The 14,169-nt window shown below is 48.6% G+C and overlaps 1 protein-coding gene across 1 annotated transcript; it reads left to right on the top strand.

Moving 5' to 3' along the window:
• The first annotated feature begins 820 nt into the window (after positions 1 to 820).
• LOC126028652 (sialic acid-binding Ig-like lectin 5) lies at positions 821 to 13,927 on the top strand. The gene is made up of 10 exons (XM_049787592.1): positions 821 to 1,208; positions 1,286 to 1,552; positions 1,784 to 1,854; positions 2,078 to 2,585; positions 2,671 to 2,901; positions 3,441 to 3,543; positions 4,140 to 4,253; positions 4,314 to 4,395; positions 4,537 to 4,656; positions 13,763 to 13,927. The coding sequence occupies exons 1-10, from the start codon at positions 821 to 823 to the stop codon at positions 13,925 to 13,927; spliced, it is 2,049 nt and encodes a 682-aa protein (XP_049643549.1).
• The last annotated feature ends 242 nt before the right edge of the window (positions 13,928 to 14,169 follow it).

The following is a 14,169-nucleotide window of genomic DNA, read 5'->3' as shown; positions in this document are numbered from 1 at the left end:
AACTCCCCTGATGTCCACAGAAACACTAATTTACCAGAACGCCATGTCTCAAACACACCCACCATTCTAGGGACCCATCACCCTGATAACTTATGACATTCATGCCATGATCACTGTCATAAATCATGACACTTCTTCATGACCCATGACCCATGACCCTCCCTTATGAACCCATGTCCCTGCTTCATGACCTTTCTCATGTCCTATTGGCAAGTCAGCAAAACCCTTGCACTCTAAATATTCCTGGGGTCCATATACACTATCTCTTAGCTCTCTTGGGACCCCCCCACACTCTCCTCACTTCTGTCACTCTTTAGTCAGCATCTACTTTTATTCCAGCATGTTCTGTCTTGGTTGCAGAGTACATGGCCAGGAATCTGAGATGAGCTCCTGTCCCAGTCCTGCTGCTGACCACAGATGCAGCATCATGGAAGGTTCAGGGCCTGGACTACCCACCTTCAGCTCAGGACAAGTGGACCATGACTCAGCACCCACATCTCCACCTAGGTTGTTCAAGTTCCCCTTCCCTGATGGCTGCTGCTTCTTTCCCCACATCCTCTTGGGGCTTCTGGTCCCCAGCTCACACTCTGGCTGTTTGCTTCATGACAGCCAGACCCAACACACAGGCTCTGCCATGGCAGGTGCAAACTTGGCCCTCCCCTGCCTGCTGATGTGTCTCCTTCTGCTGTGTGGGGGTGAGTGGGGGAAAGGGTGTCAGGGGAGGCCAAGGGTCTCCTCCTGGAGCTCCCCAGAGGAGCCTGTTCCCAGTTGAGCCTGTGGTAGGGAGGAATGCTGGGAGCAGGGCTGAACATCTCTGAACATGTCCCCTCCAGGGCTGGCCCAGCAGGATCACCGATACTGGCTGAAGGTTCAGGATGTGGAGGTGCAGGAGGGGCTGTGTGCCCATGTACCCTGCACTTTCTACCACCGTGACCTTAAGAACTCTTACTTCGATGGCTACTGGTTCAGGAAAGAGTCTGATGTAAGCTACGACCCTCCTGTGGCCACGAACAATGGACAGAGAAAAGAGAGCAGCAACACCAAGGACCGATTCCACCTCTTGAGCAGCTCCGATTCCGAAAATTGCTCCCTGAGCATCAGTGATGTCAGGAGGTCGGACACTGACACATACATCTTCCGGGTGGAGAGTGAAGGAGTGGCACATAGCTACAAAAAAAAGCACCAACAACTACATATCCAGGTGAAAGGTAGGTTCAGGGGAGAGGATGGGTCTGTTGAAAACCTGACTGGTTCCCACAGGGGGACCTGTGCCCCATGTCTTCAGAACTGACACAGAAACCAATCATCCACATTCCTGAGCCTTTGGTGTCAGGCTGCGCCGGGCGCCTCATCTGCATCCTGCCAGGAGCCTGCAACCAAACGAACCTCAATTTCTCTTGGGCTGGCGAGATGATCAACCCCAACACAGAGGCCTCTTCAGAGCTCAGCCTCACCCCGGGGCTCCAGGACCACGGCAGGAACCTCAGTTGTCGGGTGACAGTCCTGAGCACTGGGGAATTTACGGAGAGTACCATCCAACTCAATGTGTTCTGTGAGTAGGGTCCTGATGTGGGTAGAGCAGTGGGGCTCCAGCATTTGGGGGGCCTGTGAGTGGAAGGATCAGAAGTGGGGTATTCGGCATTGGGTGACACTGAGGGCGTGAGAGAGCTGTGATGACACACTTTGAGAGCCTCATGTATGACTCTGATCTTGGGGGATGTAGGTGGCACCGGGGCACCTGGCAGAACCCTCACCTCACTTTTGAAACTCTCTCTGTGCCTAGATGCCCCACAGAACCTCAACACCCACATCTCCATCAGAGCTGCCTCAGGTATGGGGTCCTTGGAGGCTCTAGTTGGGCACCTATTGCTAACCCCAGCTCTTCAGCCAGCCCTGGGTGACCCCGGTCTCCCTGTCCTCTCTGCACAAACCCCATTTCACCACACTGACCCCGGAACCTATTTCTGAAAGCCTGGGAGGCAGGTTGTGCCCATTGCGTGTATGTTGTGTTTCATGTCACCTCTGTGTGCGTGTGTGTATATGTGTGTCCATGTATATTTGCATGTATATATGTAAGTATGTGTGTGCGTGTGTCTACAACTTGTGCATCTCTGCTCTCCCCATCCTTCCAGGCCTGGGAGGCCAGAGCGTGCAGTTGCTCTGCAGAGCAGACAGCAACCCTCCTGCAGAGCTGAGCTGGTTTTCCAGCTCCCTGGGGACCGAAACTGCCCCTCCAAATGACACTGCCTCTGGGAATGCTACCACCCCTGGGAATGCCACCACCCCTGGGAATGCCACCACTTCTGGGAATGCCACCACTCCTGGGAATGCCACCACCCCTGGGAATGCCACCACTTCTGGGAATGCCACCACCCCTGGGAATAACACCACCCCTGGGAATAACACCACTTCTGGGAATAACACCACTTCTGGGAATGCCACCACCTGTGGGAATGATACCGCCCGCCAAAACATGGCCACTCTGGAGCTCCATTTGGCAGAGGTCCCAGAAGACGCAGAATTCACCTGCCAGGCTCGGAACTACCTGGGCTCCCAGACAGCCTCTGTCAGGCTCTCTGGATTCTGTGAGTGCAGAGGGAGTGCGGGTGCCCTGGGGCTCCTAGGGGTTAGAGAGGGGCTGTGGGCTCCTGACTCCCCATCCTCCCTCAGGGCCTCCACAGCTGCTGGGCCTCCACTGCTCCTGGGAAGCCCAGGCTCTGAGCTGCAGCTGCTCTGCCCTTGGCTGGCCTGTCCCTGCCCTGCGTTGGTGGCTGGGGCCTGAGCTGCTGCCAGGAAACTACAGTGACGCCTCCATCCAGCTCAGCCCCAGCACTGAGGAGCCCTGGGCCAACAGCTCTCTGAGCCTCCTGAGGGCATTAGATGCAGGCCACATGCTCAGCTGTGAGGCCTCGAATGTGTATGGGGCCCAGAGATCCTCGATCCAGCTGCTGCCAGGTTGGGGGACACAGGAGGGGACCTAGCAGGGTGGAGCATGTCCCTGCAGGAGGAGGATGAGCTGGGGTGGGGTGGGCGTGGCCTCCTGGGAAAAGCGGAGCTTGGTAGAAGGGTAGGGTCATGTGGGCGTGGCCTAGTGAGGGAGAAGGTGGGGCCTAGTAAAAAGGTGGGATGTGTGGGCGTGGCCTCAGGGGATGGCTTCTTGTCCAGAGGGGTGATGATTGGTTGACTTTGCATTATGGGCGGGGCCTGCATATCCAGGAGAAGGTGGAGTCGGGAGAGGGGTGGTGGGCGTGGCCTTTGGCTAGGTGGGCGTGTCTTCTGGGAGAAGGTAAAGCCAGAAGGGGCTTGATAGACTGGGTGAGGCCTGTAAGAGAGCATGCACCCTGGCACCCTGGCACAGATGGACAGGGGCTGCTGGTGGCTCTGGCAGTGGCGTGGGACAATGGCACGGGGCGTTGTGAGTTCTCTGGGTCTCTCCGCAGGGAAGCCACAGGCGCTGTCTGCAGCTGTTCCTGGGGCCCTGGGAGTGGCCGGTGCCCTGGCCCTGCTATCCCTCTGCATGTGCCTCATTGCCATCACCTGCATGTAAGTGTGTCCAGGCTTTGCAGGGTGTGTGGTAGGAGCCCCACGTTCCACCAGGCAGACCCCTTGAGGTCTGCAAGAGACCCCTGACTTCGCTCCTTTGGCTTCTCCTGAGGGATCCAACTCCCAGGCCAGGCCTTGGCCAGGCCCTGTCACCTTCCAGCCTTTTCCTGAGTCCCAGATCTAAAGGAAATGTCACACCTCCTTTGGACCACCTGTCTGTCCCTCTAGAGGCTCAGGGCATAGACTCCTCTATCCGTGTGAAACTCTTTTCGTCTAGCACCTGGCAGCAGTTTTGTTTTGTTTTGATTTTTTTACTATTTTTTTCCATTTCGAACTGTGCTCAGGGGTTTCTCCTGGCAGGTTCAGGGGACCTAAGGAATCCCAGGATTCAAACCTATTGTGCTATCTTCCAGTCCCTCCACTTTTGGTGGAGGTCACACTGGCACTGTTCTGGAACTCTTATAAGGTGGTAGGGATCCACCTGGGGTCAGTGCCTGTTTGCTCTCTGTCCTCTCTCTCTCCTGCATGGTTGTTTCCACTTCTGGGCTCTCTCACAGACTGTCCTAACGGAAAGGGCAGGTCTGGGCCTGTCACAGGCTCTTCAGTGCTGAGATCCAGACTTGGGAAACCATGTCCCAGGTGGAGCGAATGGAAGCTTCTCCAACATTCTTCAACCTGACCCTCAGGCACCTGTCCATGAGCTCTGGGAAGTGAGGAGCTGCCTGCCTGCATGCACCTGGGCCAGACAGACACCCCATTTCCCTCCCTAGGGTGAGAGTTCGCAGGAAGTCGGTGGCTGCAGGAACAGAGGCAGTGGCCAGTGAGGACCCAGTCATGGACTCTGTGCCCTGGGTGAGTGAGGACATCAGACTCAGGGTGGGGCAACCTGTGCCTTCCTGTGGGCCCAGTTCACTATGAGCTTTATGTCTCAAGACCCACTTCCTTTCCCTGGCCTTCACTTCCCTCTTCTTTCTCTTCCTCCTTTATTTCCAGTGGTTAGCCACCCTCCTACTCTTGGTGGCCACTGAGCCTTCATTCGTGTCTAGACGGAACATCAATTTTCAGAATCATGCATCTCCATTCTGGAGTTTCGGCATGGCCGCTCACTCCCAGGTGTGCTGCTAGACTCCTCTGTCCATTGGTCCTCACCATGTCTCACATCTGCCCTATGGTGTCTTGGGGGCCTTGAAGCCCCACCTCTGCTCTTACCTGCTTTCCCCATTTCAACAAGCACCTCTCTTTTTTTAATTAATTAACTTTTGTTGTTTGTGCTCAGGGGTCATTTCTGGCAGGCTCTGGGGACCCTATAGGATATGAGGATTAAACCCAGTTGGCTGTGTGTAAGGCAAACACTCTCCCCATCTATCTCTATCTCTCCGGCCCTTGACCACCACTTCTTCCCTATTCTGTAGCTACACTTTCTATGACTCTGGGCATCACTGTCCCCACTCCTTATCCATGGCCTCCTTACTCCACACTGCAATATCCCTCTGGTCACTGTGTACAGCTCTGTCCCCAGGGAAACTCGAGCAAGCAATGTCAACACTTCTTCTCACCTCCATTCCATGCTTGGTGATGTCACTAAAGTTCTTTGAGAGGAGCAGCCATGCTTGTCACTCTGTCCTCTGCCCAATGAGTTGAACTTCGAGCTCCTATTTCTGTAGACAGGACTGTAAGGAAAAGAGATTCACCACCATGTGGGGCTGTAACCAAGTCATGCTTGTGTGTGTGTGTGTGTGCATGTGTGTGTGTGTGGTTTTAGGACCATACCTGGCAACACTTTGGGGTTCCTCCTGGCTCTGCTTCAGAAATCACTCCTGGCAGACTCAGGAGACCCTGTGAGTTGCCAGGGATCAAATCTGGGTCAGCCAATGCATTGCAAATGCCCTACACATTATGCTATCACTCCAGCCCCTATTATTATTATTATTATTATTAATTTTATTTGGGGAGGACACAACTGATGAACTAAGGCCTTACTCCTGGCTCTGCTCTTGGGGCTCAGTCTTGTTGGATTGGAAGGCTCTATAGAGTACCTGGGATTGAACTGGAATCACCCACATGCAAGGCAAATGCCCTATCCACTATGCTCTCACACTGGCCCCACTATATTTTTAAGGTGGCCTTTGGGGAACATCAGTACTTAATTATATTAGAAGCACTTTAACCACTTTTTGTCTTCCATTACATCTGTCATTTTAAAAAGTCTGCTGGCATTTTAGAGGGAAAGGGTCATTAAGTATGATGTCTGCTCTCATCTATTACAGGGGTCATATTTCCTACCTTCATTTCTACATAAGGACATTGAGAGCAGCAGTCTCTAAAAAACAAAATAATTAATAATAATAATATAAAACAGAACAATAATCCTGGAGCGATGGCACAGTATGGATAGCTTTTTCTTTGCATGCAGTCAACCAGGTTACTATTCAGTATCCCATATGCTCCCCAAATTTGCCAGTAGTAATTTTTGTGTGCAGAGTCAGGAGGAACTCCTGGTCATCATATATGTGCTGTGGCCCAAATATTAATAATTAATAATAATTCCTCATAATAGAGAAGTTTATCCTTGATCTTCTTCAATACCAACTATCTTGGCTTATACTGACCCTATATTGTTCAGTCAGTCCAGCATTAGAATCAGTTCCCAAGTCTATACTTCTCATTATTTTATTTATTTTTATTGTGTTTTGGGGGGCTTGGGGGAGACATCCAGCAGTTCTCATGGCTTATTCCTGGCTCTACACACAGGGATCACTTCTGACAGTAATTGGGGTTCTCTAAGGGATACCAGGGATTAAACCCGATTGGGCCATGTGCAAGGCAAATTCCTTCCCATATGTGGTGCTGAGGATCCAGCCCTGTTGCTGTTTTTAATGGGAATGCCTTAAACAATTAGTTCAGTTCCAAGATAACTGACTTGCTACTGAATTTGAGTTACTCTTGTCCACAAAAACAAACATCCCTCTAATTATTTACATCTTTTACGTTTTAGAGTTTTGGGGTGAGAGAGGAAGAACTCACTCAGCAGATAGGACATGGACAGTAAATAGAAGCCTCCATATCTGTTCAATTCAATACCAAGTCAAACTACAGAATTGCATGGGCCGAGGCTGTGAGTTCCCCAGACCCCTTGGATGTGTTTCTCTTCCTAGAAACACCCACCCCTTCTGGGGTGTCAGAAATGGGTGCTGCCCACCACCATCCTTCACTCCTTAGGCACAGAACAGATGAAAGATAGTCACCATTCCCATAATAAGTTATCATCTCTGATAGAGCAAGACCTCATGCTTAATTTCTGAGGCAGCCATCTTGATTCTTCTCTACCTCCATCTGTGACTTTCCTATTATCACCTATAACTCACCTATACATGTCGAAACATCTTTACTTCCTTCGCTTTCAATGTTTTGACAAGGTCCCATACTTGCTTAGGGTTGTTGGAAAGGACATTAGCCAAAGCACTGTGGGGAGGTCCCAATGGGATTGTTGATCTAGTGAGTATGGGGAATCAAGATCATGACCAGATGCTGGGCAGTCAGACACTGTCACAAACAAGCAATTCAACAGGCAGCTGAAGTATCTATTTAGGCCTTTGCTAGATCTATGCAGTGGAAAATTTGCAGCTGGGAGCAGGAGGGAGGGAGGAAAGGAGGGAGGGAGGAATGGAGGGAGGGAGGGAGGGAGGGAGGAAGGAAGGAAGGAAGGAAGGAAGGAAGGAAGGAAGGAAGGAAGGAAGGAAGGAAGGAAGGAAGGAAGGAAGGAAGGAAGGAAGGAAGGAAGGAAAGAAGGAAGGAAGGAAGGAAGGAAGGAGGGAAGGAAGGAAGGAGGGAGAGAGGGACGGAGGGAGGGAGGGAGGAAGGAAGGAAGGAAGAGAGGGAGGGAGGGAGGGAGGGAGGAAGGAAGGGAGGGAGGGAGGGAGGGAGGAAGAAAGAAAGAAAGAAAGACTGCAACTTGTGGAAACAGAAGGCATCAAGTCTGGAGAAATAAGTCACAGATCCCAAATGGCCACTGATCTGAGTGGCCCTTAGTCTAGACTCGCAGTGGTCCTCAAACTATGGCCCGGGGGCCACATATTGTATTTGTATCTGTTTTGTTTCTTCATTTCAAAATAAGATCTATGCAGTGTGCATAAGAATTCGTTCATAAGTTTTGTTTTTACTATAGTCAGACCCTCCAATGGTCTGAGGGACAGTGAACTGGCCCCCTGTTTAAAAAGTTTGAGGACCCCTGGGAGAAGCTGAGGAAGATGAAGAAGCAGATAGCAGAACTGTGATTACCAAGCAGTGAGGAAAGAAAAGAAGGAAGAGGTGACATTCGGTGACATGGGGCAGTATTGCAGGTTCAAGACACTTGGGTGATGCAGGAATTTGTTGGTTAAAACCATGAATGTTGACACTGTTTAACTGCATTGCATAAACTGCCCTTTAATTGGGCCAAGTGATCTGTGCCCAATACACAAGAGTTTTCATCAATATCTCTCCTATGTCTGAGAAATTAAGGCTTCTTAATTCTTATAATTTTGCTTTTATTTTGTTATTTGGGGGGCAAACTGGTGGCAGTCAGGGAATACTCTGGCAGGTTCAGGGACCATATGTGATATGTGGACCACAAATGGGTCAGCTGTGGCCAGAGTGATAGTGCAGTGGTATGTTGTTTGCCTTGCAAGAGGCTGGCCCAGGACAGACCTCAATTTGATCCCCAGAGTTCCATATGGTCCCCCAAGCCAGGAGCAATTTCTTAACACATAGCCAGGAGTAACCCTTGAGTGTCACCAGATGTGGCACAAAAACAAAACAAAACAAAAGGGTCAGCTGTGTACAAAGCAAACATCCTCCCTGCTGTACTATTGCTCCATCCTTTAATTACTAAATTTTGTGGGGGGGGTTTGGTGGGTCGCAACCAGAGGTGCTCACGGGTTACCCCTGGTTCTGCACTCTGTATTCACTCCTGGTAGGTTAGGAGGACTATATGAGATGATGGGATCAAACCCAAGTCAGCCTCATGCAAGACAAATGCCCTATCTGTTATGCTGTCATTTTGGCCCCTTTATTCATAAATTTATCCAATGAACCAGTTTGGATTCCAGTGGATAAGGGGCTGTCCCTGCATCTGGCTGACTCAGCCTCAACCCCTTGTATGCAATTGGCCCTGTTTCAATCCCAGACACCCATCCAGGAGTGATCCCTGAGCACAGCAAGTGAGGCACTCGGGCATCTGCACTCGGGCATCACTCCTGAGGACTTGAGGTCCCAAGGCCTTAACAAGGATTGGCACTGGAACAGCAAGCTTCTTACTCATGGTATCATATCCTGGCAATGGGGTGTGATGTTACTGAAGATCCACTTTTGTGTTATATTCAGATGTGGGGGCTTTTCCTGTCTTCTAAGCTGCCCTTTGCTCTGGGGCCCTTTTCTACAGAGTTTTCTCTTTCTGTAACATGGGGAATTTTTGTTTTAATTTTTTCTTTTTGTTTCCCCTTTATTGAACTTGGGAATTGAGGATAAGATCTATATGAAGTAAGAGTCCTGAGTTACAAAGGAGAAGGTTAATTTTAACATCTCAAAGCAGCTTCTGGCAGGTCTAGCCTCAGATGTAAAATAGAGAATTAGTGAGCAGTAGACTTCAGTTTCTATTCTAATTCTAATGATTTGAATGTAGAAATTTTCTACTTCCAGCTTCCATCTCGCTGAAGTTTTTCAATGTTTTTTCTTTCCCCCTCCTTCATTTTGCTCACATAATAATAGTATAGTATACCAATATAATATACTGTAATAATAGAATATTATTATTAAATTTATTATGTTTATTCTGAGCCTATATTGGTGGTGCTCAGACCTGACTCCTGGCTTTTCATTCAGGAACCACTAAAGTAAGCTTCGGGGACTTTATGGGATACTAGGTATCAAACCCAGGTTGGCTGTGTGCCAGGCAAATGTCCTACCCCACTGTGCTATGGATCCAGACCCTTAAAGAGTCTTTGATTTTTTTCTTTTTCTTCTTCCATGTATCTATTGGGTTCCAAATCCTGTTTTATCAAACATTGTAATTTGGACTCTGGCATAATTAAGAGATATGTCATTTGCATGGAGCTCACACTAGTGCATGCTCCTCTTTATGGACATCTTGAAAATATATCATGAGCCCATTTTCTTTTATGAGGGAAGTTACAACTGGTGATACAAAAGGAGCCTTGTGCTGCCAGAATTTGTATCCCATTGGTCCAAAGCATCCTACATGCTCCCCTGAGTTCTTAGGGTGAACAATTGATTGGATAGTGGGTAGGTTGACTCTTGGCCTCCTGTTCCTATTCATGGTGGCATATTGGAGCCATGCAGGGTGGACTGTTCAGTCTCCTGCCTGCTGGAGCTTTGTTCTCATGGTTTTTACTCTCAATATTTTCCTTCCTTCCTTCCTTCCTTCCTTCCTTCCTTCCTTCCTTCCTTCCTTCCTTCCTTCCTTCCTTCCTTCCTTCCATTTTGTATGTTGGACCACACCTGATCCCAGACTTACTCCTGTCTCAGTGCAAAGGAACATACCTGGGAGACATTGGGGACCCTAGGGGGTGCCAGGAATCAAAACAAATCTGCTGTGTGTGAGGCGAAAGTCCTCCCCACTCTTCTACCACTCTAGTCCCTTTATTTCAACTTTCCCGAATGCTTTCTCTTTGGAGTCAGGGGAGAAAAGGAAGAAACTTCATCATCCCTGAAGTTTGACTCCCTGCTTCCCAACCTGGAGAGAGTCTGGGAAGTAATCCTAGACAGAAATGGGCTGTGTGGCCACTCTCATTCCTTAAATAACCTCTCTGTTTCCTCTTCTGAAAATGGACCGTCCTTGGTGCATGCTCTGCCCTGGCATATTGGCTTTAACTACTTGTTACAACTGTAACCTCGTGTTACTCATTTCTGCCAATCCTAGGTGTTAACTACTTGCTGCAGCTTTGTTTTGTTTTGTTTTGGTTTTGGTTTTTGGGCCACACCGGCGGTGCTCAGGGGTCACTCCTGGCTGTCTGCTCAGAAATAGCTCCTGGCAGGCACGGGGGACCCTATGGGACACCGAGATTCGAACCAACCACCTTTGGTCCTGGATCGGCTGCTTGCAAGGCAAACACCGCTGTGCTATCTCTCTGGGCCCCTTGCTGCAGCTTTAACCTGACTGGTACTAACCCCCATCAGCCCTGGCCTGTAGCCACTTATTACAACTTTAACCTCATGTTATGTCATTGGCTAGTTTCTTGGTCCAGTTGCATTAGAGAATTTCTTTGAGTTCTCTCAAGGAGATTGGATGCACGGGTGGCAAAATATAAAGAAAATGATGTCCACAAAAATCTATGTAGGAGAGCCAGTGCATCCTAAACTTCAATGTGTGGGCCAGGTATATATGAAGTAAATTGTCAGGAATGAGAAGAATGTTCACAAACACAGCACAGATTAATAGTAAAACAATTCACCTGGCTAGGGGGATATACAGACCTGAGGATAAGATCTATATGAAGTAAGAGTCCTGAGTTACAAAGGAGAAGGTTAATTTTAACATCTCAAAGCAGCTGCTGGCGGGTCTAGCCTCAGATGTAAAATAGAGAATTAGTGAGCAGTAGACTCCAGTTCCTATTCTAAGGAGAGAGGCTTCATTGTTTAAAGGCCGAAATGAAGGAGATGAACGATGTCTCAGAAGGAAGTAATTCTTTTTCTGGTAAAAGTTTAAGAGCCCAAATATACATCCTACCCAAACCTTTTTCAATGTAAATTCTGAGATAAGAGTTAACAAGTACAAGGTCCTTATAGAGAATGTCCCCAGAGCAGTAACTGCAAGGGCATTTTAAAGACAGAGAAAAACAGTTGTTTCTAAGTGTCTTTAATTTGGTGCTGAAATTTTCCAGGTAAAGAAAAATTTAATCATGGCTATATTTGCCTGCAATACATACAGCAGAAGGGAGAAAGGACAATTAGATGTTAGTTGTGAAGGAAGCAAAATGTCAGTACTATAACATAAATTTCAAAAATATCTCTAAGGAATTGACCAGTCATCCATGCAGGAAAGAGGCTTCCCAATGGGTCTTTTTGTGAAATATTCCATAGGAGTATTCGAAACAGCAATCTGCACTAAGTATATGGTATCTTGGTGGGTCTTCTGTCCGTCCTCCTTTTAGAAATATAGAAGTTCATATTAATGGTGTGACAATGTTACTACCACCTTCCAGCCCTTGACTATAACTACTGGTGACCATTGTAACCTCATGTTACAAATCTCCTCCCTCCTAAAATGGACCTGCATAGAGACACCAATATTGGTCTGTTTCTGCCACTTTTATCATCTTTGTGCAAAAATGACATCTAACGATCTTAGCACAGGAGTGTGAGTGAAATAAATGAAAATGTCACCTTACTCTGTTTCTTCAGCTGATCTGTGTCTTGTCCCGACTAGCATCTCATGACCAGGGAACTAGTCTGGTAATTTAGCATCTCATTTCATCTTGCTCAAATTTGATGCCAGCATCTTTCTCTCCAGATCTTACTCCTTTCTTTTTCAGAAGCCTACATTGTCTTGTAAGACTATATATTTTAACTCCTGGCTACACCCTTTTTATTTGGGCCACACCCTGTGATGTTCAGGGGTTACTCTGGCTATGCACTCAAAACCACTCCTGGCTTGGGGGGCATATGGGACCCCAGGGGAATCAAACTGTGGTCCACCCTAGGTCAGCTGCGAGCAAGGCAAACACCTCTGGCAGAACTTCTTTCATTGGATCAGGGGTATAGTTTGGGTCACACCTAGCAGGGCTGCTCAAAGCTGACTCTTGGCTTATTGGCCAGGGATTACTCCTGACAATGCTCAGGGGACCATCTGGGATGCCAGAAATTGAACCTAGATTGATCTCTTGCTTTCCCCCTGTGCTATATCTCAAGGTCCTCTTTGTTTTTATTTTATTTTATTTTTGGTTTTTGGGCCACACCCGGCAGTGCTCAGGGGTTACTCCTGGCTGTCTGCTCAGAAATAGCTCCTGGCAGGCTCGGGGGACAATATGGGACACCAGGATTTGAACCAACCACCTTTGGTCCTGGATCAGCTGCTTGCAAGGCAAACGCCGCTGTGCTATCTCTCCGGGCCCTCCTCTTTGTTTTTAAAGCTACAACTTGTAGGCTATTGTTGCTTTCAATAAACTTTTTTGAGGGTTTGGGAGGTAGTTTTGTTGTTGCTCTTGTTATTTGTTTTATTTTGTTGTTGGTGGTGGTGATTTGTGATTTTTTATATGGTTTTTGGGCCACACCTGGCAATGCTAAGAAATCACTCCAGGCTCTACACTCAGGAATCACTTCTTGAGGACTTAGGGGAATCATGTGAGACAAGAAGGATTGAACCTGAATCATTGCATGCAAAACCAGCAACCTATCTGCTATATTATCACTTCAGTCCCTTGACTGAAATTTCTTACAGAATTATGGGGTGAAAATGGACTTGGGGCAGACAGAGTGGGGAATTTCTTGGCACCATGTCTGGGGACTGTGGGTTTTTTGTTTGTTTGATTTTGTTTTGGTTTTTGGGTCCCACCCGGCAGTGCTCAGGGGTCACTCCTGGCAGGCTCGGGGGACCATATGGGTTGCCAGGATTCGAACCACCGTCCTTCTGTATGCAAGGCAAATCCCCTATCTCCATGTTATCTCTCGGGCCCCTGGGGAATGTGTTTATGGGAGCACTTGACTACTGCCCTGTATCTGCTCTGTGAGTCTTAGAATCTAAAGCGCCATCTCTGGTCTGCTTTCTGCACCAAATTAGCTCAAATGCAGTCAAGTTTTTTGGCCCTGTCTCTTATCCTACTCCTGAAGTATCAGCTACTGACCTGTCCTCGAGTCCTTGTCCCACTGTCCACTCTACCCTCACCCAAGTCCTTCCCATATTGGGGCTGGTCTTTGATTCCTGGAAGAACTGCTTTCAGCAAGTCATGTCACTTCCCTCCTGCCTCCGTTTCCTCTTTCTGTAAAGTCTAAATCATGTGAGTGTCAGGCACACTTCAACTTTGAGGTGTGGGGTGGTCCAAGGCCTGTTGTTTCCACAGGATGTAATTGTGTGGTCCAGAGTGAGACGCTGATTTTGGAGGAAGCGTGCATGGAATGGGGCGATGAGGGACAAATGTCTCACTGTCCTGGCTGCTTTGGGAGTGCTTGGCTCCTAATTCCTATGTCCTCTGACTCCCTTACCTCCCTGCCTCTCTCACCCCAACAGAACCTCAGGCAAAAGCACAGCACGGACACTCACCCTGACCAGGCTGAGGACTCACAGGAGCTCCACTATGCCAGCCTCAGTTTCCACGGGATGAAGCCCAAGGAGTCTCAGGACCCCGCGGCCTCAGGGAGCACCGTGTACTCAGAGATCAGGACCAGCAAGTGAGCAAGTGTCTCAGCAGAAACCTCTGCCAGGCCCGCCCCTGGTGGCCTATGATGACAGCGCTACAGCTAGATAGAAGGGGGACTAGGTAGGGGCAAGTTCCCTGCTTCCAGCATCGAAACTTTGCCCACCCACCCCAATAATTCCTCCCTTTTATGAGCCAGAAACGACTCAAAGCCAAGCTCAAAGGCTCTTGGCCTCTTGGAAGAAATTCTCATTAAGGAAGCGCCGGCTTGTGCCATTGT

The sequence above is a fragment of the Suncus etruscus genome, chromosome 14 (genome assembly GCF_024139225.1).
Source record: "Suncus etruscus isolate mSunEtr1 chromosome 14, mSunEtr1.pri.cur, whole genome shotgun sequence".
NCBI lineage: Eukaryota > Metazoa > Chordata > Mammalia > Eulipotyphla > Soricidae > Suncus > Suncus etruscus.
Note: the sequence above shows the minus strand (reverse complement) of the source record. Positions and strands in the feature narration are given on the sequence as shown.

Coding starts and splice junctions, on each gene's coding strand:
- LOC126028652 (XM_049787592.1), top strand. CDS start 821: ATGTCCCCTCCAGGGCTGGCCCAGCAGGATCACCGATACTGGCTGAAG. Junction 1,855..2,077: donor TGGGGTCCTTGGAGGCTCTA/GTTGGGCACCTA, acceptor TATATATGTAAG/TATGTGTGTGCGTGTGTCTA. Junction 4,396..4,536: donor TCATGGACTCTGTGCCCTGG/GTGAGTGAGGAC, acceptor CTTTATTTCCAG/TGGTTAGCCACCCTCCTACT.